This window comes from Cynocephalus volans, chromosome 5, assembly GCF_027409185.1.
Source record: "Cynocephalus volans isolate mCynVol1 chromosome 5, mCynVol1.pri, whole genome shotgun sequence".
Classification (NCBI taxonomy): Eukaryota; Metazoa; Chordata; class Mammalia; order Dermoptera; family Cynocephalidae; genus Cynocephalus; species Cynocephalus volans.
This window is the reverse complement of record NC_084464.1, coordinates 44,880,064-44,907,860: the sequence shown is the minus strand read 5'-3', so window position 1 is coordinate 44,907,860 and position 27,797 is coordinate 44,880,064. Positions and strand designations below refer to the sequence as shown.

The following is a 27,797-nucleotide window of genomic DNA, read 5'->3' as shown; positions in this document are numbered from 1 at the left end:
CCAATCGAAGCCCCGCCAGCTTTAGGCCATCTGCGGCCACCAGGACCGGCCGACCTCCCACAGAGGGGACGTGGCCAGACACCACAGTTTGGGGGCCTGGGGATTGGGGTAGACAAGGAGCCCCATTGCCCCCCAAAAAGACAAAGACTGCATGTGGGGCGGAAGATCCGAGGGCTTTATTTCCGGTCACCACCCCTCCCCCTCAATTTAAACACAGTGATATAAAAAGAATAGAAACAAAAAAAATCAGGCCATGAGATCACCAGCTAACCCTCTCCCACCCTCCCATCCCCCAATCACTCCCAAATCAGGACACACGATTGATGTTTAAGTGATGTTTATCCCGGCTCCTCCTGTTACCTCCTCTGTCCAGAGCTCTGGTCTTCCCTGAAGCCTCCACCAACCCGTGGGAGAGGGAGGTGTACTTTGGAGAACCTGTGTGTGACAGCTTGGTCCTCTGAGAACAGGTGGAGTAGGGAACACTAGGTAGGCTATCACCCCTCTCCCTTCCAGCTTTCTTCATGGCCTCACCCATTTAGTCCTCCAAACCCAACAACATGGTCAGGTGGTGCCCAACACTATGGTACCTCTGGCCTCTCATTCTCACCTCTACAACCCCTGTAAGACTGCCACACTTGAAGGCCCTAATGCCAAAGTCACCATTCTCCTAGGCTACAACTCCTTCCTTTGGCAGATGTCCTTGGCTAGGGCCCCCAACCTCTACAGACCCCTGATCTGGAGCTAGGGGTAGAGGTTTGGGGCAGAGGTTGGGGCAATTTATCCCACCTCTCACTCGAAGTGGGCAATCAGCACCATCATGGCAACTCCCCCCAGCAGCCCCAGGACCTCCAGAAGTGACTGCAATGGTGATGCCTCCCTCAACAGCTCAGGCAACACGGACACTGTTGCTACATAGATAAAACCACCTGCAGTGAATGGCAGAACCCAACCAGGACCTGCACCACTTGCAACTTCACTTCCCACTGCCCCTCCTTCAGTTAGAAGGGCACAGGCTGTGCCTGCCAGTGCCCCTACCGCTGTCAGCAGTTGTAGACGCATTGCCTGGTGGGCAGAAAAGAGAGAGAAGCACTCATCAACAGCTAAAGTTTACCAGTGGCTTAGACATGGCTGGTGGAGTACAGGGTGTATAGGTACATAGATATAGGGTGCATGTCTCTGGAAACTAAAAAGGAAGGTTGGGGGGGAGTAGAAGAGACATTTTTTGAAAAATCTTAGAGATCAAAGAGGTCTTTTCCGTGGAACTTCTAATTCAGTAGGTCAGGTGTGTGTGTAAAAAAGATCCCCATAAGCTATTCAGATGGTTTACAGACTACAGTTCAAGACATACTAAGGTACAATACAGGACAACCCACCCCCCAAACAGAACTTCTTCCCCCTCATTTCTACAGGACTTGTTAATGATAGCATGACTTGTTTGGAACTAATGAGAGGCTATCTTGGGTTTGGGGTAAATAAGCAAGGAAAAAGGGTTTGAGGAAACCATGTCTGGTGGACATCATAACCAACCTGCTTTTTGCTGTAGCCAGACTGTACCAAGATGGCAAAGTCCCCAACCTCATGGGGCACTTCATGTAGCAGGACAGTCATTGTGGTTAGGATCCCAAGCCCCCGGCCCCCTCGAAAGGAAGCACCAATGGCCAAACCATCTGTGAAGTTGTGTGCCAAGTCAGCAGCCAGATTCAGGTACCCGGACACACGCAGGTCTTGTACGAGAGAAAAAGACAAAATGATCAGAGGCATCCATTACCCCCAGCCCCAATCAGACACTCTCACATCTCCCCTCAGAGACCACTTCACACCCAGCCTCTTAGTGTTTCCCAGACACCTGCCATTACCCCCAGCACATATTCCATATCATTCAAGATGATGTCCCTTGCCCTAGGCTTATCACCAACCCTGGCCCTTACCTGAACCTGTTTTTTCTTCTTCATCGTTCTGAGGTCTCACTGGCCCATCTTTGGGTCCTATGCTCCCTTCTTTTCTCTTCCGCAACCCCCCTGCTTCCTTTTCTTCTTTCTCTGAGCTCTGTTTCTCCTTTGAAGGATGCTCTGAGGGAAGAAAGGAGTTAGAGTGGAAAACGGAAATCTTCCGACATGTCCTCAAATGGAAGTGTCCCCCAACCCCCTGAGAGCCATAAGATGAGGGGATTCTGAGGCAGGCAAAGTAGCTTTCAGGTGAGTTGTTCCTGGGCTCACCCTGTTTTCCAGGTCCATGACTTCCATGTGTGTGACCATGAGCATGTCCATGTCCATGTCCTCCTTTCACATGTCTCACAAATTTCTCCACCACAAGAAAGGCAACAATTCCACTGAGAACCCACAGTCCCACAGACAGAATGGGGCCCTGGCCTGGGAATGGAGGCATTGAGACATTAAGGGAGATGTGGATTCCAGACTGCTCCTCCTCCTCAAGTGCAGGAGGTGAAGAATTCAGAGAGACAGACCTTCCCCAGTACCCCAACCCCTCTCCCCATTCGTTTTTTTCCTCACCACTGTGGGAGTGTCCATGTCCGGGCTGCTCTAGAGTATGGTGAGAATGAGGTTCTGAAGAAAGGAGGGAAAAAAATCCAGATGAGGGAATACATGACCCAAGGAGTGTGCATTTGGGGGAATATTTGAAGGTCAGGGATCACAAAGGAAAAAGAATCTTTTTCCCCAAAGAATAAAATAGGTTAAGATTTGAGGTTGAAGGGCTGGCCCATGGCTCACTTGGTGTGGTGCTGATAACACCAAGGCCACGGGTTCGGATCCCTATATAGAGATGGCCGGTTGGCTCACTTGGGAGAGTGTGGTGCTAACAACACCAAGTCAAGGGTTAAGATCCCCTTACCGGTCATTAAAAAAAAAAAAAAAAAGACTTGAGGTAGAAGTCGGAAGTTACTTACCCAGGGCATGAGGAATGAGGTGCAGGAAGGCATCTCCCAGGAGCCCACCTGAAGCAAAACTTAGCAAGATCTGGAGCAGAGAGCGATGCCGGGGGGAGTTTGACTCCACGGGGATAAGGAAGAGGATGAAAAATGGAGCGGCAGAGATCAGCACTGTGGCCCCCAGTGCCTAGTGATGGAGAGTCAGGGGTCAAGTGGTGTGGGGTTTCCCAACAATCCAGAACCAGTCCCTCTCTCCCTCATCCCCTGAGGGACTCACATAGGCCCAGAGAGTGACAGTATCCAGGTCCTGCGTGATGCCTCGAGCCCCAGACTCCCCATAGCCTTGATGGCTATGCTCATGGTCATGTCCGTGTCCTCTGTGGTAGAGGCTCTCATGAGAGTGGCCATGGCTATGGCCATGGTGCAAATCCTCATGTGAATGTCCATGGTCGTGACCGTGGGTATGCCCATGCCAGATGCTCTCGTGAGTGTGACCATGCCCATGGGCATGGCTGTGTCCGTGGTGTAAATCCTCATGTGAGTGCCTGTTACTGTGGCCACGGAAGTCCTCCTCTTGCTGGTCCTCGTGCGTGTCGCCATGACCCCCGTGTCCGGCCACCAGCAGCCCCAAAGCCGCCCAGGTCAGCAGTCCCACGGCCACCCAGTGGGGGGCCCCCAGGCCTCTGGCCATCACACTGACCAGAGGGACAGAGATAGTGACTCCACTTGACCCTCAACTCTATATCTACGGAGGGTCCACTTTACTTAGCTTGCGACCTCAGTCCACCTCTGTGGGCTGCTCCTCCATTCCATTCTGTCCCCACCCACACTGTTCCCGAGACTCGTTCTCTTTACCCCCAAAACTCTCCCGGATGTAGGGCCCCCGGGACACCGATCTAGGCTTTGATCCTCCACTTTACGGGCTCTCTGGACCTTCGTCTCTATGACCAATTAGGTGGGGAATAGGCCTGGAAAGAGACTGTAGGAAAACGCAGGGAATTCTCACCTGCTCCGGGATCCTTTTCTTTCCCGGTTTGCTCGGACGTGGCAGTCCCACCTCTAGCTCCCGCGAGAACAGGAAGTGTCGTTTTATCTCCGCCCCATACCCTTACCAATATGGCGGCACTCCGGTCGCGGAGAAGCCAGCCTGCCCTGGGGCGCCTGCGCGAGAGTGGAGGTTATTTGAGGGGAGGGTGGGCGAGGCCGACTAACAGGCTGGAAGAGACCGCCTCCTCCGTTTCCAAATAGACGAGGGGGCGGGAACTAGCGCCGAGACTTCCCGTCTGTACAAAGATGGCTGCCACATCGGCGCTGTCATTTGGGTTCAGAGCAGAGCGAAGGGCTTAATTCGACCCGATCCAGGACAGAGTCTTTTTCTTTGGTGCTTCCTCCTGCTCAGCTAGTCCTCCGATCAATCCTCGGGAATCCCTGGTACCTTTTTGGTATCCCTACACTTAGTCCGGGATCATGTCTTGGGCCGCTCGCCCGCCCTTCCTCCCCCAGCGGCATGCCGCAGGGCAGTGTGGGCCAGTGGGGGTGCGAAAAGAAATGCATTGTGGGGTCGCGTCCCGGTGGCGGCGGCGACGGCCCTGGCTGGATCCCGTAGCGGCGGCGGCGGCGGCAGCCGGAGAACAACAAACCCTGGAGCCGGAGCCGGGGGAGGCTGGACGGGACGGGATGGGCGACAGCGGGCGGGGTGAGTGTCCTAGCGGACGGACAGGCGAACCAGTGACCGCGTTATCTGCAACCCCTCCCCCCACATCCTCCCCCGGCGTTCTTCTCTAGCGTTCCCGCCCCCTTGTTTGTAAACACGCGTCCCCTCCCTCCCGAGGGCCTTAGCGCCCTCCCCCCCGGGGCGGGGCGGGGCGGGGGAGCTTCCGCCCTCCTAGTCTTGGATGCCCGAGGCCCTGCACACCGGAGGTCCGGGGCGTGGGAAGGACGCAGTTCCCTTTGAGCTTGAGGATGCTGGACGTTTGAAGGCAGATTCTGCGCCCTAGGAGGGGTCTCTTCCTATCTCCTTCCTCTGAACGTTCCGGCTACCCGCCATAAGCTGGGAATGGAGGGGTTGGCTGGTCTACCCCACGTGCCCCCCCCACCCCCCACGAGACAGGTCTGGCTTTGGGTGACCTGGTATTCATGCAAATACATTGCTTGGAATATTCTTCTAAACTGTCCTTTCTTTTGTTAACCCCCTCATCGTAGCACAGGAGTTAAACTGTCGTTTGACAATAGGGTGTCGCTAGACTTGGGGATGGGTGGGCTGGGGTGGGGTGGGGTGGGTAGGGGCGCGGTATGGGATTAGAGAATTAAAGTCTCCATTTGGATGTTCGAAGACTCATTTTCTCTTTTTGTCTCTCCTGTCTTTGTGTGTGTCTGTGCCTGAATGTACCCCTCCTCAGACTCCCGAAGCCCAGACAGCTCCTCCCCAAATCCCCTTCCCCACGGGGTCCCTCCCCCTTCTCCTCCTGGACCACCCCTACCCCCTTCAGCAGCCCCATCCCTTGGAGGCTCTGGGGCCCCACCCCCACCCCCGATGCCACCACCCCCACTGGGCTCCCCATTCCCGGTCATCAGTTCCTCCATGGGGTCCCCTGGTCTGCCCCCTCCTGCACCCCCAGGATTCTCCGGTCCTGTCAGCAGCCCCCAGGTGAGAGGTGTGACCCACTTACTGCCTCTCCACTTTCATTTTCTTGTTTTCTTTGTAAACCCAGATCCTTGTGTGAACTTCCCCATGGCCCACTGACCTTCCAGTCCTCTAATCCTGGCAGGTCTGTGGTCCTTGTGAGACCCTTTGCCCTTCCTGAGGTGACTGATCTTTCAGTGCATGTGTCCTCCCCAGCTCTGTAAAAGAATCCAATTTCTTGATGTCCTTTTCATCTATCAGTTATTATCTACCATTTTCGTCCCATCTTGCCCTTCCAAGACACATGCCTTTCAGGGCCACTGCGTTGCACAATTTCAGGGTGGGGACTGCTTATTCTCTTTTGGGTCATGCTCCTGGGATGGCCTTTCACACAGACTGTGGTGTAAATAACGCCGTCTGGAATGAGCAATGCAGAGCCCTGCCTAGTGGTAGGGAATGATTTCTATCACCTCTGAGAGATCCTCCTTCCCAACGAGTCTCCCTGTGACTTCCCTATTTCCCCCATCCCAGATTAACTCAACAGTGTCGATCCCTGGGGGTGGGTCTGGCCCCCCTGAAGATGTGAAGCCACCAGTCTTAGGGGTTCGGGGCCTGCACTGTCCACCCCCTCCAGGTGGCCCTGGGGCTGGCAAACGGCTATGTGCAATCTGCGGGGACAGAAGCTCAGGTATGGGGCTCAGAGTATCTGCAGAAAAGAAGAAAGAAAGAGTGTGGGCCATGTACCATCTCGTGGGATTCCCAGGGGCTCAAAGGGTTGGCTCAGGGCAAGTTAGCTGGGGGAGGCCTGATGAGAGCTAAGGAACCTGAAGCTTAGATGTGGAATGAGATGAGTGGGTGGTCAGAGGGAAAAGGGGGCTAGTAAGGTGTCTGAACAGTGAGGAGAGTGAGACTGGATCATTCCTCAGTTCTTGGTTCTGCATCTCTGTATGTGGTGTACACAGGGAGGACTTAAACTAAGTTTTGCTGGTGGGAGATTGGAGAGAGATTTAATTGTGAGGGGGTCTCCATGCAGCCTTCTTATTGCTCTTCCTCTCCTCCATAGGCAAACACTACGGGGTTTACAGCTGTGAGGGCTGCAAGGGCTTCTTCAAACGCACTATCCGTAAGGACCTGACCTACTCTTGCCGGGACAACAAAGACTGCACTGTGGACAAGCGCCAGCGGAACCGCTGTCAGTACTGCCGCTATCAGAAGTGCCTGGCCACAGGCATGAAGAGGGAGGGTAAGGACCTGCTCTGCCCAGACTTTCCTATACATAGGCCCTGCCTCTCCCACCCCACTAGATGGGAGAGGAGGGAGGAGATAAGAGGAAAGACTGAAGGAAACCACAGACTATGTACCTTTCAGAAAGGCTGGATTGTTCTCTCTCTCTCCTCCAGAGGGCGATGTTTGGTTTCTCTCTCCCCTCCTCATCAGCTCTTCTCCATGGTTGCCTGCTCTGTTCCTGGAGTTTCTTTCTAATAGTTCTGCCTCTGTGGCCTGCACCTATGACCCCTCCCTAATTTGGTCCTAGGGTAGGATAACTTTTCCTTACCCATGATGGGCTTCTGCCTTCCCTTCTCTAACCTGAGTAGTCCCTCCTCTCTTTGATCCCATGCTCCTTCTGTGGTCTCCATCTCCCTGTTATGTGTGTTATTTCCTCTGACCCCTGGGACTCTACCCTCTTAAGTCACAGACTTCTCTGAGGATCTCAGGGCTTGCCTTCCCTCTTCTATATCTCCATCTTGTCTTTTTAAGTCTGATTCCTGGAATTCTGAGAGAGACACTTTACAGAGTATCTTGGCCAAATCCCTAATTTTAGAGAAGATGAGCCTGAAGTCTGGCTTTCTCAAGATCATACAACAAAATAGTGGCAGGGCTGGGATCAGAACCCACATCTTCAAAGACCCAGGACAGCATGCCTTTTACTGCCTGTTTGTTGAGTTAGAAAGCACAAGATTTATGGTCAGGTACACTTGGATTCAAGTGTATGACCTGCCACGTATTGTGTGAACTTAGGTAAGCTATTTAACTTCTTCAAGCTCCGAGGTTTTCATCTTTAACAATGGGAACAAGAACTCACAGGGTCATGATAATGGAGTGAATGTTAAAACGTGCTCGGCATGTCTCTTAGTAAGAGTAGGCCCTCTGTTTAAATGCTAGTTAGTTCTTGCCTAATTCCTTTACCCTCTACTTTCCTTTTCTTGACTTATCTATCCTTTTATAACCCCTGCTTCTAGACTGCCCCAGTCTACCATTTCTAGTGACTTTCCCAATTCCTAGAAATATTAGGGCTGGCCTATGGCTCACTTGGGAGAGAGTGGTGCTGATAACACCAAATCAAGGGTTAAGATCCCCTTAGGGCCTGCCCGTGGCTCACTTGAGAGAGCGTGGTGCTGACAACACCAAGTCAAGGGTTAAGATCCCCTTACTGGTCATCTTTAAAAAAAAAAAACAAACGAAATATCTCCCAAGGACCATGAAACCCTGATAAGGCCCGAAGGATATTTTGGAACACCCTCATGGTTGGCTGCTGACTTTGCATTCTTTCTCTGCCTTCCCCCCCTCCCCTCTGCAGCGGTACAGGAGGAGCGTCAGCGAGGGAAGGACAAGGACGGGGATGGGGATGGGGCTGGGGGAGCCCCCGAGGAGATGCCTGTGGACAGGATCCTGGAGGCAGAGCTTGCTGTGGAGCAGAAGAGTGACCAGGGCGTTGAGGGTCCTGGGGGAACTGGGGGTAGTGGCAGCAGTGTAAGTGATGGGGTCAATCCACTCTCCTTTGTGATGGGCATGGGGGAGAGAATCTAGGACTGTTCTATCTCCCTTTCCCCTACCTTCCCCTCACAACCCTTCTAACACTGCCTGGTACTGGAAGTGCTGCCATACAAGGTCTCTCAAACATCTGATGTGGGTGTGATAGCTCCTTCTGTCCCCACTCCCAAAACAACCCATGGGCAGAACCACAGGCAAGTCCCAGATAAATAATCACAGAAGAGGGCTGGCTGGTTAGCTCAGCTGGTTAGAGCACAGCCTTATAACACCAAGGTCATGGGTTCAGATCCCTGTACTGGCCAACTGCCCCTACCCCCCAAAAAATAATTTCAGAAGAGAAGCCCCAAATAAGAATGACAGAAGAGAAGCCTGATTTATAGAGATTGGTTTATATGGGGCTTGAAGAAAGACTATATATTAAAGGAAGAGATGTCAGAAGCCTTTTACAAGGGGCTCCCATTGTACCTTCAGACCTTCCATGTCTCTTACTTCCTCATCCCCTGCAGCCAAATGACCCTGTGACTAACATCTGTCAGGCAGCTGACAAACAGCTATTCACGCTTGTTGAGTGGGCGAAGAGGATCCCACACTTTTCCTCCTTGCCTCTGGATGACCAGGTCATATTACTACGGGCAGGTCAGTGACCTTGGATCTCTTTGACCTCTTGACATTTGACTCCTCTCTGACCTCCTGCCTTTAGTGACCCCAGTGGCCTTCCTTGCATACTCAGGGAGCCAAGCTTGCTGACCTTGCCACCTCTTTTTTTCTTCTCTTCACCTCATGTGCTTTGAATCTCATGGCCTGATCTCTGGCTCCTGACCCTTGCTGCCCCAACCCAGGCTGGAACGAGCTCCTTATTGCCTCCTTCTCCCACCGATCCATTGATGTCCGAGACGGCATTCTCCTTGCCACAGGTCTTCACGTGCACCGCAACTCAGCCCATTCTGCAGGCGTGGGAGCCATCTTTGATCGGTCAGTGGCCCTTAGCTGGGCTGGCCTGTAGGTAGAGGGGGTAGGGTTATAGGCTGGTCCGTGTCCAAGGCTGGCTGAGCTGTGACCTTTGAGTGACCTGCAGGTCCCTCTCCAGGGTGCTGACAGAGCTAGTGTCCAAAATGCGTGACATGAGGATGGACAAGACAGAGCTTGGCTGCCTGAGGGCAATCATTCTGTTTAATCCAGGTAAGAGGAGGATTACTCCTGTCTGTCAAGACCAAGGCAACCTTGGAGCCTCCTGTTCTCCAGAGACTCCTAAATTACCCAGCTATCCCCCCAGTAAGACCCTCAATCTGGAAATCTCCTAAGTAACTGAGGAAAAACCTACATCCACTGATACATTCCCTTCTGACCCCATCCCACAAACCCAACAGGCCTTGCTTCCCTTGCCAGGCACCTGGTAGAGGGCAAGTAGGTGGGGCCCCAATGGGGCATTCTGTGTGCCATATCTACATGTCTGTCCTGATTTGATTTGTCTTCTCTCTTCTTCCTCCTCTCTTCCCTGCCATCCCAGATGCCAAGGGCCTCTCCAACCCCAGTGAGGTGGAGATCCTGCGGGAGAAGGTGTATGCATCACTGGAGACCTACTGCAAACAGAAGTACCCTGAGCAGCAGGGACGGTGAGATGGACCTATGGGGAGTGAGACTCCTGTGGGGTGGCGGTGGGAAATGCATTGAGGGTGTATTCAGGGCCTGTGTTCTTCCAGCTCTCACCCCCCCTCTCCCACCTCCACCTCAGGTTTGCCAAACTGCTGCTACGTCTTCCTGCCCTCCGGTCCATTGGCCTTAAGTGTCTAGAGCATCTGTTTTTCTTCAAGCTCATTGGCGACACCCCCATCGACACCTTCCTCATGGAGATGCTTGAGGCTCCCCACCAGCTGGCCTGAGCCCAGATCCAAATGGAGTGCGCCTCACACTTGAGGAGCATGCATTCATGAGGGACTCCAAGCCCTGGGGCAGGGTGGGAAGGACCATGTTCCCAGAACCTTGGTAGGGTGAGGAGTACAGGGCAGAACTCCAGGGGGATCCATAAGCCCTCCTGGGGGTTTGCTTGATATCCCAAGTCAGAGGGGACCCTAGATCCCTGTGAGGACTGGACGTCTCTCTTCAGTGGCCTTGAGTCTCTGAATTTGTTGGGGTCTCCCATGATTTGGGGTGATTGCTCACCCTCTGTCCTTCCCCCAGCACAAAGTACTGGCTGTGCTCCTGGCATCTTGCTTCCTTCTCATCTTGCCTCACTTTGCTCCCACCTGAAGAGTGGAAATGAGGAACTGCCCCAGAGATGGATATAGGGGGGCAGGCCCCCCAAACTGAGGACATGGGAGTAAGGCTCTGACAGGCCTTTCTCTTCCCCAACCTGGCAGATGGGGGCCTCTCTGGAAGAGGGAGGGTCCCTGTCACTGTCTCCTGTCCTGAGACCTCTTTTACACTTCACCTTCTGCAGTCGGACTGAAAAATAAAAAAGGTGGTGGTGGTGAAGGGGCTGGTGCAGATGTAGGAACTGACCTTCTATTTTTAATTTCCTCTGAGGAGAGAGACTTGCAGTTAGACTCAAAGAAGTACTGTACTTTCCCAGGTTGACTAAGAAATGCCAGTGGTGGAGTGGGTGTTTGGGAAAGGCAGGGCCCTGAGATGGTCTGTCCCTGGGGCTCTCCAAACACTGGCCTTCCCAACTCTCCCTCCTCCCCTTCTCTTCCTGTCTTAACTTGGGGAAGGGGCCTGGGCGGTGATGACAGGGCCCGCAGGGGATGATTTGGTGAGTGTAGTCCCCGGACCCTTCCCTTCACAGCTCTCCTCCAGCCCTGGGCACATAGCATAGGCTGAGGACACAGGATCCTGGCCCAAGAATTGAGGGGAGATGACCAGCCCGCAGAGATGGGATGTTGGGCTGCATGATTTTTGCCCTGCATCTCTTCTCTTTGTAGTTCCTTCCCCTCTCTCACTCACACATAAAATCGCTTTCAAATTAAAATCGCTGTTTTCTGGACTGAGGTGATTGTATGGGGGTGGGCAGCGCCTCATCGTGCTGGATGGGGGGGGTATCCGGTTGGGAGCTCCGGCCACGCTCCCTCGACGCCGCCGCCGAGGTTCCCTGGGGCCGGAGAGGCGGGCGCAGGGCGGGGGACACAAGGCGCGCTTTGTCGGGGCGGGGGGAAGAGGGTGTGCCAGGCTGGGGGCGGGGCCGGAGGAGGAGGAGGAAGGGGGGCGGCTGGTTCTCAAAGGCGCCTTGTTCGCGTGTGCCCTCCCAGCGCCAGCGGGCGGCGGCGCCTCGGCTCGCTCCGGCCTTCGCTCCGGCCGCGCCGCGGGCTCCGGGCAGACCCGGCGCCGTGCCTGCTCGTGGGGGCGCGCGGGGCGCCGAGCGCCGCGGCCTCCTCAGGCGGCCCACGTCCCTGAGTGACCCCATTTCCCCGGACCCTTCCAACCAACGTCGACAGTCCCTCATCTCACCACTGGGTCCCTTGACACCTGGGCTCTCGGACTCCCTCCTCGTCCCCCATTTTCGTCTCCTTAGACCGGTTTAGCACGTGCTTGTCGGTCTGTCCCAGCCTCTGGTCTCTCTCAACCACCAAGCCGGCTCCCCCCGCTCGCTGGAGAATCCCCTCGCTGTCCCCACCCCACCCCAACCAGCCGGTCGCTATCTATAGCCTTCGCTATAAATACCCCCCAGGCCGGCTCTGTAATTACATGGGGCGGGGCTAGGGAAGTAATTATGGAGACCTGATTACAGGTGGGGATGGGGATGGCGACCCCCAGGCCCGCCCACCCCCTCCCACTGTACCCTAAGTCCCGCCCAGGACTCTGCTGAAAGGGGGCTCTGGGACCCCAAGGGGGAGGGGACGGGGGGCTGTGACCGAACATTTAGGTCCTGGAAAAGGAACGGGCTAGGGAAGATATATTGGCGTTCCCGAAAAGAGAATCTTAGGGTATAGGTCACTGAGTAAGGAGCAGGGGAGAGCAGTTAGAGGGTCAGCGAGGGAGGAAGGAAGACGGGGGGAGAAGGGGTCCCCGCCCCCCCACCAGGTGGAGATCGAGGGTGGGGTTTCCCCTCGGTGGCTGTGGGCGGGCAACTGGAGGCGTGGACCGGGCAGGGGGCGGGGGCGGGGTGGGGGCTCTAGTCCTCTGGGGTGGCCGGGGACACACAGGAGCGGCAGCCACCGAGGAGGGAGCAGCTCCGGAGCCCCGACGGCGCCTCTCTGCATGGACCTGGGCCGCTGAAAGCTGTTGCTGCCCGACAGCCTCTGCCCTCCCCGGAACCCCGGGGTCCGAGGCTTATAGCCTGCTCGCTGTCTCCTGTCAGCCTCCGGGCGTCTAGCGCCTCCGGCTGACCCTGGGTCCTTGGGACCCGGCGCTAGTGGCCCAGCTATGGAAGGATGCAGTCGCTGCCATCGCCTTCTCCTGCTCGTACCTCTGGTGCTGGGGCTGAGTGCGGCCCCAGGCTGGGCAGGTAAGAGAAGTGCTGACGACTGGGTCGTCGGTGTCTGCTTGGAGCTCTGAATATCCTCGGGGAGGGGAAAAGCTGATGCTTGGGGCAGGAGCTGCCGACTCTAAGAAGGGGATTTGGGGCATCAAGGTCCAGGCTGGAGGGCAAGACACCTGGTTTCTTGGAGCTAGGTTAGGGATCTCTCCCTCCTTGAGGTGGGGGGAGGGGAGAAGGGGAGGGAAGACGGACAGGTAAGGGTGAAAGGTGAAGGACTACTTTCCAGACAGTGACTGGGGCTGGATGCTTGTCTTGGGTCCTTAGGAAGAGCTAAAGATGGTCAGGGCCAGCTTGGTCCAGGTGTTGCTGGTGTGGGGGTTATAGATGCCAGTGTTGATGGACGAAGGGTGTTCTGTCCCTCTTCTGGGCTTTCTATGTATATCTCTGGGATGAGGGTTGAGCATCTGTGATGCAGAGCAGAGCCTAGTAAACAAAGAAAGAAGGGGTGCCTTGACTATCTATCCCATTGGCCTCCCCAACAGGGTCCCCCTCCCCCTCTCTGTACCCTTGATGCTGCCACGCGGCTGGCTCTGGGGAGCACTAGGGCCAGCTGCCAACGGACGGCCGCCGGACAGGCTGGGATCAGGTGTCTGAGACCCGAGCCAACTCTTTGCATTCCTGCCTGGCCCCTCCCCCTCCGGCCAGCCGGGCTCCCCGGGTATCCTGGTGTCCACAACCCAAATCTTTTCCTAATTTTTCCCAGGACCCACAAGTCCTGGCTCCTAGAAAAGGGGATTTGATGTCAGGGAGGAGAGGGCTGGAAGCACTGAGTCATGGACAGGCTGGAGCAAGCCCCCAACTCCTGGGAGCACTGGTGGCTGATTTATCTTCTGTGTCCTGGAGAGAAAATGGTCAGAATGGCAGCGTGAAAGGTTTAGATTAGATTACAGAAGGAAGAACTTCCAAGATGTGAGGAGTATGAGGTGCAGGGACAGGAAACTGAAGTGTATAGGGTCTGTAGACTCTAGGAGTCTTTCTAAGGGGGAAAAGGTATCCACCGACATAGAGGCAGGGGGATGGCCAAGATGTCTGTCTCTTATTTGGGGGTGAGTGAGTAGAAGAAAATGGGTTACTGTGGGATTCCTAAGATTAGAGAGTAGGGCATTTGGGGGGGGCACAGGTAGAGTGATAAAGGGTGATGGGGCTGCCAGTGGGGAGCCTGTGGGGCAAATGAGGCCAGGAGACAGTGGGGGCAGGTAAGTGGCTTGAAGTGGGAAGATGGTGGGCAGACCTGCGGGTAGGTGTCTACAGGATCGAATTGTACTCTCCTGGGGTTTGGTGGAGGATGGAGGCCTCTGGGGTCTCGTTGGCCTGGGGTCTCTGTGAGTCTCTGTGTCTCTGTCTCACTCACCCTTCATCTCTCAAAGCGGCCCTTGTGTGTTGGTGTTTGTGGAGCTGCCACACTCAGGCCAGTCTTGGGCAGGGGTTGGGGGGGGCAAGACCGTGGTTTCCCGGCTCCTGGACTCAAAGGGCCTTTTCTCTGCCTGCCTGCCCCACCTCACTCACCCCACCCAGCTCTGCTCTCCTGGTTGCTCTGGCCTCTGTGCTGCCTCACACTTCTATGAAAGTTTTGCTGGATCTTTCCAATCTGGAGCTGATGGTTTGAGGAGTGTGTGTATTGGGGAACAAGCACAAGAGAGGTGACCTTTGTTTTCCAGGAAGTTTGGGCCCTAGGAAGCTAAGTCCTAGGTAGGCAGGGCTGGCGGCCTGGCTTTTGAATCTTTGGATCCCGGATGGTGGGGGTGCTGGGGCAGGATCAAGGTTCCAGGTGTGGAGAGTTTGCCCGGGTTTTGGGCAAGGACTCTGATGGGATCCACAGATGTGTGGCTTGGGGCCCTGGACCTGCTCCGGCTCTGCGTGGCAGCTTCAGGCTCCCTTTCTTGCTCCCCCCTCACACCCCCCCACCAGCCCATCTCCCAAGCCAGGGGGCACAGGTTCATGGGACAGCTCTTTCTTGTATCTCCTTCGTCAGCATGGTTGGAGTTGCCCCCTTCCAACCCCCAACCTGGGATCTGTAGCAGCTCAAAGCCCCCTCCTATGGAGCTGCTTCTCTGCTCTCTCCCTGGTGGCCCCCCTGCACCTCCTGTGCCCAGGATGATTGATTGCCCAGATGTTGTTTGTGCTGGGGATGGGACAGATGCCAGAGACCCAGAGACTGAGAGATATGGAAAGGGAGTGAGAGAGGGAGAAAGGCAGGGGAAGAAAAAGTTGGATAGAATGTGAGGGAAATGGAGAAAGACAGAAAAGATAAGGAGACAGAAAGACCAACAGATGCAGAGACAAAGAGAGTAAGAGAGACAGAGTGAGATAGAGAAGGGGAGACAGATGGAGAAAGAAGAGACATATTAAGAGAGAATAGAGGGAGTCAGATTTATAGGCTGAAAGGCACAGATAGGGATAGAGTGAGAGAGACAGGTGCTGGGATGGAGTGGCGGGAGTGGATATGGAGGGGAGCACGGGGCCACTGCTGCCCTTCCCTGCCAGGTGACCTTGCGTTTCCCATCCATTCAGGCCCTGTTCAGGAGCAAACTCCCTGCCTTCCAGAAAGTTTGAGCCCTAGGAAGCTGAGTTCTAGATCCCAAATGTCCCCTATTTAGTCCCTCCTGAGGGAATGTCCCTTCCCCTGATCCTCATGTACTCTCCCAGGTGCACCCCCTGTGGATGTGCTCCGGGCCCTGAGGTTCTACTCCCTCCCTGATGGTGTCCGGAGGGCAAGAGGCATCTGTCCAGCTGATGTGGCCTTCCGAGTATCACGACCTGCCCAGCTCAGCGCACCCACCCGCCAGCTCTTCCCAGGTATGGGTAACATGGTGGGTTAGGGAGGGCTGGGGGAGGTGATAGGGTGGGGTCTGGAATCAGACACCAAGAGGGAAGGGGTCATGACTCTCTCTTCCTCTCACTCCATCTGTGTATCTCTCTCGGGTACCAGGAGGCTTTCCCAAAGATTTCTCTCTGCTGACTGTTGTGCGGACCCGCCCTGGTCTCCAAGCTCCCCTCCTGACTCTCTACAGTGCCCAGGGTGTCCGACAGCTGGGCCTGGAGCTTGGCCAGCCTGTCAGTTTCCTGTATGAGGACCAGACTGGACGGCCTCGACCCCCGGCTCAGCCGGTCTTCCGAGGCCTCAGCCTAGCAGATGGCAAGTGAGTCACTTTGCTCCTCTGCTCTGCCCAGCCCACACTTCTAGGAAAAAGTGCCCAAACCCCCATTCCCTTAAACTAGGAAACCCTGCTGACCTTTTTGGTCACACTAAATCCACCACTGCCCAAACTTCACTCACTCCTAGCCAGAGTTTGGGCTTTGTGTTTGTGTCCTTGCTCTGCATGTAGCACTAGCCCGTACCTTGTGTAAGTTACTTGTTTTTTAAGCTTTGATTTCTATGTCTGTAAAATAGAGACAATAGAATCATGACAGGCAAATGAGAAAATGATTGCCTGGTGCATTGCAAGCACTCAGTAAGTGGTAGTTGCTGTGATTATTGCTATTATGCTCATTGGCTTCAACTCTTCCATCATCTGCCCCCAACCCTGTTGACTTCCCCCCCTTCAGTCAGTCAGTTACTTGAACCTCTCCCCTCATGACCAGGTGGCACCATGTGGCTGTGGCTGTAAAGGGCCAATCTGTCACTCTCATTGTTGACTGCAAGAAGCGAGTCACCCGGCCCCTCCCCCGAAGTGCTCGTCCAGTGTTGGACACCCGTGGAGTGATAATCTTCGGTGCCCGTATCCTGGATGAAGAAGTCTTTGAGGTAATCTGAGCAAGCAGAAAAAGGGGTGATTTCTGGTACCAGATCTTGTGCCCACTCCCTTCTGGCCCCAGCACTCCATCTTTTTATTCCCTAGGCATTAATTTTTCTTCTCATGAATTTTTATTCTCATTTTCTATCGTTAGGGCTAATTTTCTCCGTTAGAGAACTAGATGCCTGCTTATATAGCAGACTGTCCACAGCCACTTATTCTGTCATTCAGTCTTCATCAGTCCACCCACCCAGTGGTCCCTTTAACCGCTCTATTCACCCACCCATCCATTCACTTGCTCACCTATTCACCTACTCACCAACCCACCCACCCATGCACACATACATGTTTCCACCACCCACTCACCCATTCACCCACCCACCTGTCCTTCACACACTTACCCACCTACTCATGCATTTAGGTTTGTTTCCACCCACCTGCCTATCCTTCCCCTGCTCAACCACTCCCCTCTTCGAACCACCCATCTATCCGTATATCCTTCCATCCATCCATCCTCTTCAACCCATTTGTGCATCTGTTTGCTTATCCACCCACTCCCCAACCCCATCAACCCAGTGATCCTTCCACCAACTCAACCACTCCTTCCTTCAATATGTTCACCCACCTGTCTCCTCACCCACCCACTCCTCATGCAACCATTTATTCACCCACATATACAATTCCATTCATCTACCTACCCACCAATCTGCTTCCATCTACTCTGTACCTCCCACTCGCCTACTCCCAATTGACGCTGCCAATCAGTAATGCATTTGAGCCCCCATTCACTCATCTACCCATCTATCCACTCATCCATCCGTCCATCCACCAACCCAGCCAATCAACATTTTTTGGATACCTGCTGACCAAGGAGAGCTCATTCCAAGAGCTCCCAGTTTGGCTCTGTAGATGAGACAATATCCCCAAACTTCAGCACAAGGCAGGGTGTGCTGAGCACTATGTGTGGGCACAAATAAATGTCATTGGAATTCAGAAGTGGGTTCCTCCTCTCCCATTTCTAGAGGTCCTGAGAATTTTCATTATCAGTGCCATTGGAAGGCCAAGGCAACTAAGACTGGACCACTGTCTCCAGAAGCCACTGTGAAAAGGCTTGCGCATTACCACAAGGGGTGGGGGGAGGCAGAGTGTGTGGAACTTGAAGTTGGAAGGTGTGGATTCTAGTCCTGATTCTGCCACTCTGAATGACCTTAGGCCAGTCATTTCCCCTTTGAATTTTTCTGTATGGAATGTATCTGAAAAATAGGCATAAAGATCCTTGCTGTACTGACTTTCCCAGTTATGATGAATGTCCCATGAAATCTTTTGAAAGCTGAAAAGGGCTGTGCACAAAGGATGCTGACAATGACCTGCTCCCATTATACAGTTTTACCTAGGATTGGCTTCCTACCTTTCATCTCAGACTACTCCCTCTGTTCTCTCTGAATCTCTCTGTGCCTCTCTCCATTGGTCTTCCTTCCTCATGTCTTTGCAGGGTGATGTGCAGGAGCTTGTCATTGTTCCGGGGGTCCAAGCTGCCTATGAATCCTGTGAACAGAAGGAGCTGGAATGTGAAGGGGGCCAGAAGGAGAGACCTCAGAACCAACAGTCTCACAGAGTCCAGAGATCTCCAAAGCAGCAACCATCAAGACTTCACAGGCCACAAAACCAGGAACCCCAGCGACAGGTGAGGGAGCTGGGTGAACCCCCAGCCACAGCACACTCCAGGAGGGAAGACACCCAGACATCTCCCCAGGGAATTCTTGCAATGTTCCAGAGCTCTACATCCCATTTTGGGCCCCTATTCTGCCCTCCCTAGTTGTCCTCCCCAACCCTACCTCCCTATTCCCATTACCCCCCTCCTCCCAGTACCCATTCATCAACCTTTTTATTTTCATTTAAAAATAAAAAGAGTCGTTATGAAGAATTTGCGGCTGGGAGCTGTGTCCCTGCTTGTGTCTCCTCCTCTGCCAGTCTTCCTGAAACTTCATCCTTGGGTTTCCCATCCCTTCCTTGAATTAAGAGATTGGGAGAGAGTGGGGGGGGGGGTGAGACTTGGGGAGGTAGGTGGGAGAGCAGAGTACAGGAGACCAAAACAGGGAGAAAGAAGTTGAGATGGTCTCACCACGGAGGAGAAATGGGGAAGGACTAGTGTTAGAGGGAATCCCAAGGGAGTGGTGGGTCTGTGAAAGTGTGCGGGTGGGGAGCCCAGTTTCCGGCCCCCTCTGCACATGGAGGTGCAAGATTAGGGGTTGTGGTGGGGGGAAGGCGAGAGACTGGGTTGGGCAGTCTGGATGCTTAGGGTGACAGATATAATCTGGGTCAGCGGTCTGGAGATTGGAGGGTCAATCTCTTAATCATGTCTGTTTCTGTCCCACATGTGGGACCCATTCCCGCTTTCCCACTTCTCTCCGTCTCTCTCCTGATCCTCAACTCTCTATTTCCCAAATCTCACACCATCTCCTTATTTCCCACTCCCCACCCCTCCCCTCCTCCAACTGCCCCATCCCCTTCCTACCTATTTCCACCCCTGCTTCCCTAATCCCAGCCCATTGAGTCTCTCTACTATGACTACGAGCCCCCCTATTACGATGTGATGACTGCGGGGACGACCCCTGATTATCAGGTAAACTTGAGGGACCCCATTTTCCCAGCACCCCTTGCAAACATCTCCTATGACCCCTTCCTCCCCTCCCCAGTCTGTAGGGAGAGACACCGTATATTTAGATTACAGGAGTTTACTTACTCACTGCCCCCTCCCATGTCTCTCTGCTGCAGCAGCCTCGGAGCCCCAGCCACAGGGCTCTCCCCTCCCCTAGGGGGCGTTGGACCCCTCCCAGAAAGTCTACCACACCTGCCAAGAGGTCAGCGGCCTGGCAGGCGCCCCCCTCACCAGGCCGGAGGCCCTCTCGAACTGGAGGCTCTGGCCCAGCACGGGGCCAGCCTCCTACCTCCCGACGCCCAGCTCGGCAGGCAGCTCCCCCTACTGCCCAGGGCTCCCCACGGACCAGAGGCAGCGGTTACCGGCAGGTAGAGCTGGGGCATCCAGATCTCTGCCCCCAAACCTCTATGATCTTGGAGATTCACTCTCCCCAAACTGTCCCCCCTCCAAAGGGGCTGCAAGATCTGAGATTTCCCCCATCCCCCAGCACAGACAGACACTGCTCTCCAGGGGGACAGGTGCTGCTTTGCCTCCCCTCTGCTAACCTCCACTCTCCTTCCTCCCCACCCCATGCTACCCTTCTCTCCTCCCCCTTGGGGTCAGTACCCCACCCCAGGTGAAGAGGAAGGAATCCTGGAGTCCAGCCCCTTGCCACCCCCTGAGGAGGTAACTCCACCACCCACCCTTGCCCCAGCTGGGGACAATGGGAATCTGTGATGCACCCCCCTTGCCCCATGTCATCTTGATGAGCCAGCCCTCCACTGGCCGGAGGGCTCTTTGTCGTATCCGTTTATAGTCTTCTGTCTTCTGGTTCCTCCAGACCTATTGGTCTGCTAAATACAGCCATTTTTCTTCCGTGTCCAGGCCTCCTTCTGTTATTCTTTGATTCTAGAGTAACCTCCTCTCCATGTTGGTGTCAAATGGTCTTACTTTCTATGTCACATTTTTTTCCCCAGGAGCTGTTTTCTGTCCAATGCTGTGACCTTTTCTCTTCTCCCAGTCTCTCTCTTTAGTAGTTTGTTCCCTGCACTTCTTTGCCTGTCATTATGTCCATGGACTGTCCACTCTGTGTCCAGCCCTCCGGCTACCCTTCTTGTTATCCAGCATTCCTTCCCACCAGACCCATTTTCTGGACATCACTTCCCATTTTCAGCCTTTGATGACCATCCCCTTTCTATACAACAGCTCCCCTTGCTCTTCTGGAGTGAAAAAAATCCGGTCCCAACTACCCTCAGAATCCTTTGGGCTAGGGGTTGTCACAGCCTGGGGTCCAGGGAAAACCTCCTCTTTAGTCCTAATGCCCCTGTCTACCCCTTCTCCATCCCCATTCCCGGGAAGGAGCAGACAGATCTCCAGGTCCCCCCCACAGCCAACAGGTTCCAGGCAGAGGAATATGGGGAGGGTGGCACAGACCCCCCACCAGGGCCCTACGATTACACCTATGGCTATGGGGACGATTATCGTGAGGAGACGGCGCTTGGCCCTGCCCTCTCTGCGGAGACAGCCCTCTCAGGAGCCGTAAGTGAAAGGAGCTCCTCTTCCGTTCTTGACCGCCAGTGGGAGCTACAAAAATGGCTTCCTGTTGTTTTTGATCGTTGTTTGTTGGCTGCGAGCTACTTCCCGTTGGTAGTTTGCCATTTTCTGTTCACATAAGATGTATGTGTTGCTTGAAAAGATTATTTCTTGCCTTCCCTCACCAAATGTCTTACCCTGCGACTCCTTGAGGATACTTCTGCACAGGGCAATTGGGATATTTTTAATCCTATGGCCATTTCCTGTCTTTCTTGGCCACTTCCTGTGTAAATCAAGCTGGATTTCATAAAACTTTTGGTCAGTAAGCCCTTACCTTGTGTCCGTTTTTAGTCTGTCTCCATCATTTCTTCTTAGCCCAAACAGTTTCTTGTCCACGTTGCTGACAAATGAGCTAATTTCCTGTACCACATTTTCTAACCTACAAGCCACTTCTTGTCTGTCCCTTCCTGTCTTCTCCAGCCATGACATCCATCTTGGTGACTCCGTCAGATTGGACTGAAAGGGATTTATTTGTGTTCTGACTTAAGTTTTCATGCTGTCTTGTGACAGTTTCCTTTGACAATAAGCTACTTCCTGAGTGTCTCAGGTCATCCAAATCATAAAGTTTCGTTTGTGGGCCTAGATATTTACCCTGGCTACTTCCTGTGTGCTGAGCCTTGATGTTTGTGTTTTCTGGAAGAATTGCCTTTCGTTGTCCTAATTCCCTCTGCAGGAGTCACTTTCTGTTTTGTGAATTTCTTTTCTCTCTTGGTCATGGTAGCCACGCTGTTGTGGAAGGTCCACTTCCCAGATCCTCTTTTCTTAGCGGCTTCCTGTCTGTCCAGCCACTTCCCGTTTGTCCAGTTTGTTTTCTAGCTATCTTGGCCATGTTTAATTTTTCTTGGCCCTGGCATCATTCTTGCTTCCAAGTGTTTGTCCCTTTGTTCCATCTCCCTTCACTGTTTCCTGTGTCTTTAACCACTCCCTGTCAGTAGGAGTATTTCCTGTCTACTCCACTTCATCTTTTGCCTGCCTTGCAGTCATGGCTGCCTCTTCTACCCTGCCTCATCCTGCACCTCCCTCCTCTAATATTGCCCTCCTTGACCCTCTGCTGCCTTTCCCTTATGCTGCTTTCTGGATATTTGGGCGTGATCTGGGATTTGGGAGAGTTTGGCGACTGATCATTGCTCTTTGGTTAGGAGGGAGGGAGGGAGGGCGTTCTGATGAACTTTGCTGGGAGAGCTGGGCTGGTGGTGAATGTCCCCGTTCTCCCTGTCCTTATCTTGGTTCTGGCCCTAGAGTTGGGGATAGGCATCTGATTGGAAGTGTAAAAGGGAGGGAATGGTGGGCTTGGAGTATAGATGAGGACGAGAGGAGTAGCATCCTTGCTGGGAGAGAAGCTGGGGAGATTAGGCGTCTGCTCTGGGGCTCGGGTAACTGAGGCCAAGAGCTATATTTTTCTAAAAGCCAGTTGTAAGGCCTGAGTTTGGGATATCAGTGGGGACTACTCTCCAAATCTACTTAGAATATGGATGCTTAAACTCTGGGGAGTTTTAAAACTTGTGAATCCCTTGAAATTCTAAGTAAAATTCTGGGCATAAAAGCATATACTTTTTCTCTTCTGGAGAAAGACTCAGCTTTCATCAGGTTCTTATATGTGTCTGTGCTCTCCCCCATTTCCATTTAAAAATCTACCCACAATCTTAGAGAGATTCATAAAAAAATGGGTTGGGGTAAAGGTGAGGAAGTGAGTGGTTTCTTAAGGTTCTAAGGATATCTGGGGTCAGAAGTTTGGGTGAGAGAGTGGGGTCCTCCAGAAGAAGGTTTTGGAAGGTTGGGGATTGAAATCCCAGGAAGGATCTGGAGATCTTCCTGAAAGAGGATCTCAGGAAGATGGAGAGGTTGTGTTTGCTGAGGTGGGGCTGGGAACTAGGGACGGGGAGTGCCAAGGTCTCCTTGGCTAGCTTGGGAAACCTGTGAAGAGGGGGTTTGGGAGGCCTGGGGGATTTGGAGGTAGGGTCCAGGAGGTGTTTGTAGGACCCAAGAATGCACGTTTGAGTTGGGATGGGGCAATCCTGGTGTCCTGGCTGCTCACAGGCCCCACTGGGGGTTACATGTGTGTCTCCTTCAGGCTGCCCATGGACCCCGGGGGCTAAAGGGAGAGAAGGGAGAGCCTGCGGTGCTGGAACCTGTAAGTTACACTGGTCACTGAGCTGAGGGCAGTGGAAAGAAGAGAAAGACAGGGGGGAGGGTGCTGAACCTTGACTTTTAACCTTTGACTCCACAGGGTATGCTTGTGGAGGGGCCCCCTGGCCCAGAAGGCCCTGCGGTGAGTCTAGTTGTGAGCTGTTAGCCTCTGTTCTTTCTTCAGAGCCTTCCTACATGCTCTTCTGTGCCCTCCCCACATATGCCCAGGGCTCCTCAGAACTCCAGAGACTCCTTCCAGTCAGAACTTCCCAGAGTCCCACCCTTCAGCCACATGCCCCTCTTCTGTCTAAATGCCCACACCTGACCCCTTCTTCTTTTGTTCTTCAGGGACTGACTGGTCCCCCTGGCATCCAGGGCAACCCAGGCCCAGTAGGAGACCCTGGCGAGAGGGTAAGGGTGTATCCTGTGTGTGTGTACAGGGTGGGGGTGGGGGGCTTGTACCCAATGGGGGAGTACCATGCTCAGCAATTTCTTGTTAGCTGGCCGATTAATGAATGAGGGGGTGTTGTGTGTCCCAGCACCCAGAAAGGAGGGCAGAACTGTGGTGGAGGGGGTGTTCAGGAAAGATCTAGGGAAGTCTACATTTATTCTTTTGAGGAGGGTTTTAAATGATACCGAGACCCTAACTTCCCCCTATCTGTCACCTTATCTCTCTCATGCTTTCCTCACTCCAGGGTCCCCCTGGCCGAGCTGGGCTCCCTGGATCTGATGGGGCCCCTGGCCCTCCTGGAACATCCCTCATGCTCCCAGTGAGTTGTTTTCTGGGCTTTGGAACGAGCCGATGGGGAGGGTAGAGGAATCGTGTTGTGTCACCAAGAACCAGAAGGGCAGGAACGCTATAGGAGTCTCTAAAGATCATCAGCCCAACAAGGATTAGTCTTTGGGATGGGGGTACAGGGGATCGGGGCCTCATTGGGTGACCTAGAACCAAACGTGGGTCTTCTAGAACCAAATTTGGACCATCTAGGATGGGGCAGAAACTCCTATATTTCAGGGGGTCTAGAACCAAAGGAGAGTCTTTTGGGAGGCTAGAGAGAGGGAGAGGAGGGCAGGAGTTGAGTTTCTGAAAATCTCTAAGTGGTTTTCCAGACAGAACTCAGGGGAGCTGCTTGAGAAGGGGCAGAAATGCTGGACGAAGCCTCTGGGTGGGACAGTCACATGGGTTTCCTGGAAGAGAACTTGGGCCTTCTCTCCTTGCCCTTTAGTTCCGGTTTGGCAGTGGTGGGGGTGACAAGGGCCCTGTGGTGGCAGCCCAGGAGGCTCAGGCCCAGGCGATTCTGCAGCAGGCACGGGTGAGCTGGGCTGGAGAGTGTTGTGGTGGAGGGAGGGGTATGGTGGGAAAGGAGGGGCTGGAAGGGTAGGTTGGAGTGAATGTGAGGCAGTGGAGGGTCTGGGTTGGTTTGGAGCTGAGCGGGAGGTTGGGGGAATATAGGACGGCGGAAGGAAGGTCAGGAGTGGAAGGGCGAATCGGGAGGGTGTGCTGGGGCTGGGGGTTCTCCAGCTGCCTCTCCCCCAGCTCTGCTGTCTCCCCGCTTCCCCAGCTGGCACTCCGTGGACCCCCTGGCCCCATGGGATACACAGGCCGCCCTGGACCCCTGGTGAGTGAGTGGGGTATTGGAGTAGAGGATCCTTTATTTGTGTGTGAGAGTATGGAGAGTTCTCGAAAAGAACCAGATTGAAGTTGTTTCACTTCTTTGGGGAGGACTTTGAGGTCACTGTTGCATGTGTCCTTCAACATGGTCATCCTTGCATCTCTCTGCCAGGGACAACCTGGGAGCCCTGGCCTGAAGGGAGAATCTGGAGACCTAGGACCTCAGGTGGCTGCCCTCCCCACAACCCCCCACACCTGATCCCAATCCAGTGACCCCCTCTGTCTGTGTCCATTAACCCTGCCCCTGTCTCTCCCCTCACCAGGGCCCCAGAGGACCTCAGGGCCTCACAGGCCCTCCTGGCAAGGCTGGACGGAGGGTGAGTGCCCCAGGGAGGGGATGGGTGTCGGTGGGAGGCGGGCGTGGAGTGGGGAGGACGGCGCCCCTGCTTGCTCTGACACTTCCCTTGCACCTCCAGGGCAGAGCTGGTGCTGATGGAGCCCGAGGGATGCCTGGAGAACCTGGAGTGAAGGTAACAGGCTTGGGCCCCTCTCTGACACCTGTAGCTCCCAGCCCCATCTGGGCTCATTCATTTCCTGGGATGACGTAGTTCCCCAGGTTCCCCCAGGATGCAGCCCCTTCCCACTTAGGAGGGCTACTGGGAGGGCTGGAGGCCTTCACTCTGGCTGCCCCTCTTCCTCCTAGGGTGACCGAGGTTTTGATGGACTCCCAGGGTTACCTGGGGAGAAGGGACATAGGGTGAGTATATTGGGGAGTAGGATGGGGGGTAGATCTGCTGAGGGGAGGGGAGGTGAGGATCTCAAGGCTAGGAAAGGAAGCTGGGGGCTGAGCAGGAGCTCACTGGTTGAGTAACTGAAGAGGGCCCGTGTTTGCCTGTGCTGGAGGTTCCAAGGCCCCTCTTCCCTGTTTTCCTATTTTCTAGGGTGATAGTGGTGCCCAGGGCCTTCCTGGGCCCCCTGGTGAGGATGGAGAGCGGGTAAGTTTTGTGGCAGGGGCAGGGGCTGGGTATGGGAGAGGTCTAGAAGGCAAAGTTGCCTCACCATGTTCTCCTCCAGGGAGATGATGGCGAGATTGGGCCTCGGGGGCTGCCTGGAGAGTCGGTGAGTGTCCAGTGGGTTAGGGTGGGGTGGTGGTGGTGGTGGGGAGGCGGTCTGGGGAAGCCAGGGGAGGGACATGGGCACGAAAGGGACATATTTTTCTCTCACCCGTTCATGCTATCTCTTCCTTTCACCCCAAATGCAGGGACCTCGAGGTCTCCTTGGTCCCAAAGGCCCACCTGGCATTCCTGGACCCCCGGTAAGTGGCTCCCTGACTTCCGACCCTGACCTTACCCCTTAACCTCTCCAACTCTCCACCCTTCCCAGCTGCCTTCCTCTCCCTCTCCCCTTCCTCACTGTCTCCATGCTCTGCGTGAGTGACACCCTCCCTGGCCCCCACCCAGCCCTCACCTCCAGCTGCACTTGGGGTGTCGTATGGTGCAGAGCATCAAGGGTTCTGCACACAGCTGAAAAAATCTCCAAGAAAAACACAAACAAAAGCCCACAAACCCACTGATCCACAGACCCACGCCCTGTGCATCTGGGCCGGCTGTTTGCTTAGGTTTGGGATGAACTGGAGGTCTGACTGATGTGTGTCTGCCGTCCCACCCATCCCACCGCTGGAATGGCCAGGCCTCTCAGAAACCACAGGTCCCTGCAGGGCCCTGGCCCCTCCTCCCAGCCGGCTTATGTACCTCTCATGTTTCAGGGAGTCCGAGGCATGGATGGTCCCCACGGCCCCAAAGGGAGCTTGGTGAGTGCTGAGCAAGTGGACCCACCCCGATCCTTGCCCATGAGGTCCCTGTCTGGGTCCTCTTCACCACTGTTTTGACCCCTGCCTGCTTCCTGCTCCTGCCCTCCTGGCTGTCCCTGCAGGGACTTGGCTTTCTGCCCTAAGTTTGTTCTGTCACCACTCCTGACCCCGGCCTGATTGCCTATTTCTAGGGACCCCAGGGAGAGCCAGGACCTCCTGGACAACAGGGCACTCCTGGGACCCAGGTGAGTGGTCCTGTCCATCCCCCCCAATTCTAGCAACTTCCCCTGGGCTTCCACATGGGCCAGACCTTTATTGCCTGTGTTCTGAATGGGGAGGCTGGCTGGGGGAGAGAACGGCCCTCTCTGCGAGCCCCCTGTGACTTCCTCTCCCTGTGCGTAGGGTCTCCCTGGGCCCCAGGGTGCCATCGGCCCTCATGGAGAGAAGGTAAATAACTAAGTGATTTGGGGGACAGGGGCTTCTCAGGGGGTGGTAGAGGGAGGCACCTAAGTGTCTCCTGGGATTTTAGCTATGTTCAGACCTAACCCCTCTAGTGACCTCTAGTGATGCTGAGTCTCCTCTTCTTGCAGGGTCCTCGAGGGAAACCAGGGCTCCCTGGCATGCCTGGCTCAGACGGACCCCCGGTGAGTGGGTCCCCACCTCTTAACCCAAATTCCCCTAGGCCGTCCACCCCAGTGCATGGCCTCCAAGCTTCTTCAGTGACCATCCATAGTGTGTCCCTTGCCCTGGAAGGTCACTGGTGGTGCCTGCCCATGGTTAGTCGGCTTCATTAGGTCACAGGGACAATTGGGGATGGAAGAAGCAATAGGGAGGGGTGCAGGGAAGGTGACAGGGGCTAGTGGTCACATTCTCTCTCCTCTACCCCCAGGGTCATCCTGGGAAGGAAGGTCCCTCTGGAACCAAAGGAAACCAGGTGAGATCTTCCGTGCCTCATTTCAGTCCCTGAACGAGTCTCCACCCAGACTCTGGGGCCTCAAAGTCCTTGGGATTCCCTTGTCTCATCATTCACAGTATTGCCAGCTCCCATGCCCTGAAACCCTGTCCAGACTCTAATGTTGTTACTTGCTTCCTTTTCTCCTACCTCCTGAGGCCCACACCGTGAGGCCTGGGGCCCCTTTCTCAATGCCTCTTTTCTTCCAGGGTCCATCTGGACCTCAGGGTCCTCTAGGATACCCAGGACCTCGAGGTGTCAAGGTAACCGACCACCAGGCTGGGAGATAAAGGATTGCCATCAGGCGAGCGAGGTGCGGTCTGAGGGGCTCGGTCCTTCCAACCCAGCCTCTGTCCCCTGATCACCTATCTCTATCCCTCCTCTAATTCCAGGGAGTGGATGGAATTCGGGGTCTGAAGGGTCATAAAGGTGAAAAGGTGAGCACTGTGTCCCAACGTCCCAGCATCTCAGTCCTGCACCTTCAGCCTTTCTGTCCATCTCCTTCCCTCCAGCCTGCCCCATGCTGCCCTTCAGCTCCTGAAATCCACACTTGCACCCACGTTCTCCATCATCTGTGC

At 54.6% G+C, this 27,797-nt stretch overlaps 3 protein-coding genes across 8 annotated transcripts in view; 2 read left to right on the top strand and 1 right to left on the bottom strand.

The window, feature by feature from the left end:
• Positions 1–296: 296 nt before the first annotated feature.
• SLC39A7 (solute carrier family 39 member 7) lies at positions 297–3,939 on the bottom strand. Its single transcript, XM_063097290.1, has 8 exons — positions 3,894–3,939; positions 3,165–3,582; positions 2,906–3,074; positions 2,511–2,564; positions 2,217–2,369; positions 1,929–2,069; positions 1,528–1,724; positions 297–1,062 (listed from the first exon to the last, which is right to left on the bottom strand). Exons 2-8 carry the CDS (start codon positions 3,576–3,578, stop codon positions 790–792), a joined length of 1,401 nt encoding a protein of 466 aa, XP_062953360.1. The 5' UTR covers positions 3,579–3,582; positions 3,894–3,939; the 3' UTR covers positions 297–789.
• A 220-nt stretch (positions 3,940–4,159) lies between these two features.
• On the top strand, positions 4,160–11,247 carry RXRB (retinoid X receptor beta). Of its 2 annotated transcripts, none has more exons than XM_063096486.1 (10): positions 4,160–4,583; positions 5,287–5,534; positions 6,042–6,198; positions 6,574–6,753; positions 8,089–8,261; positions 8,789–8,918; positions 9,122–9,254; positions 9,370–9,461; positions 9,790–9,895; positions 10,015–11,247. In XM_063096486.1, the coding sequence occupies exons 1-10, from the start codon at positions 4,355–4,357 to the stop codon at positions 10,160–10,162; spliced, it is 1,596 nt and encodes a 531-aa protein (XP_062952556.1). In that variant the 5' UTR covers positions 4,160–4,354; the 3' UTR covers positions 10,163–11,247. The 2 variants fall into 2 exon arrangements, with proteins under 2 accessions (XP_062952556.1, XP_062952555.1); XM_063096485.1 differs by having other exon boundaries at positions 9,358–9,461.
• Positions 11,248–12,432: 1,185 nt separating this feature from the next.
• The window catches only part of COL11A2 (collagen type XI alpha 2 chain), a 28,351-nt gene continuing 12,986 nt past the window's right edge, over positions 12,433–27,797 (top strand). Inside the window, exons 1-28 of one of the 5 annotated variants that reach the window (XM_063096328.1) lie at positions 12,433–12,720; positions 15,400–15,549; positions 15,683–15,893; positions 16,336–16,498; positions 17,980–18,171; positions 19,033–19,110; positions 19,750–19,812; positions 20,485–20,664; positions 22,790–22,849; positions 22,946–22,987; positions 23,194–23,256; positions 23,541–23,615; positions 24,072–24,158; positions 24,408–24,464; positions 24,630–24,683; positions 24,781–24,834; positions 24,934–24,987; positions 25,161–25,214; positions 25,399–25,452; positions 25,532–25,576; positions 25,719–25,772; positions 26,223–26,267; positions 26,459–26,512; positions 26,670–26,714; positions 26,858–26,911; positions 27,157–27,201; positions 27,429–27,482; positions 27,612–27,656. In XM_063096328.1, the coding sequence (XP_062952398.1) occupies positions 12,639–12,720; positions 15,400–15,549; positions 15,683–15,893; positions 16,336–16,498; positions 17,980–18,171; positions 19,033–19,110; positions 19,750–19,812; positions 20,485–20,664; positions 22,790–22,849; positions 22,946–22,987; positions 23,194–23,256; positions 23,541–23,615; positions 24,072–24,158; positions 24,408–24,464; positions 24,630–24,683; positions 24,781–24,834; positions 24,934–24,987; positions 25,161–25,214; positions 25,399–25,452; positions 25,532–25,576; positions 25,719–25,772; positions 26,223–26,267; positions 26,459–26,512; positions 26,670–26,714; positions 26,858–26,911; positions 27,157–27,201; positions 27,429–27,482; positions 27,612–27,656 (2,214 nt within the window). In that variant the 5' untranslated portion in view covers positions 12,433–12,638. Of the gene's footprint in view, positions 12,721–15,399; positions 15,550–15,682; positions 15,894–16,335; positions 16,499–17,979; positions 18,172–19,032; positions 19,111–19,392; positions 19,515–19,749; positions 19,813–20,484; positions 20,665–22,789; positions 22,850–22,945; positions 22,988–23,193; positions 23,257–23,540; positions 23,616–24,071; positions 24,159–24,407; positions 24,465–24,629; positions 24,684–24,780; positions 24,835–24,933; positions 24,988–25,160; positions 25,215–25,398; positions 25,453–25,531; positions 25,577–25,718; positions 25,773–26,222; positions 26,268–26,458; positions 26,513–26,669; positions 26,715–26,857; positions 26,912–27,156; positions 27,202–27,428; positions 27,483–27,611; positions 27,657–27,797 lie in introns of those variants that run through there. The other 4 variants (XM_063096323.1, XM_063096325.1, XM_063096326.1 and 1 more) reach the window with 4 other exon arrangements.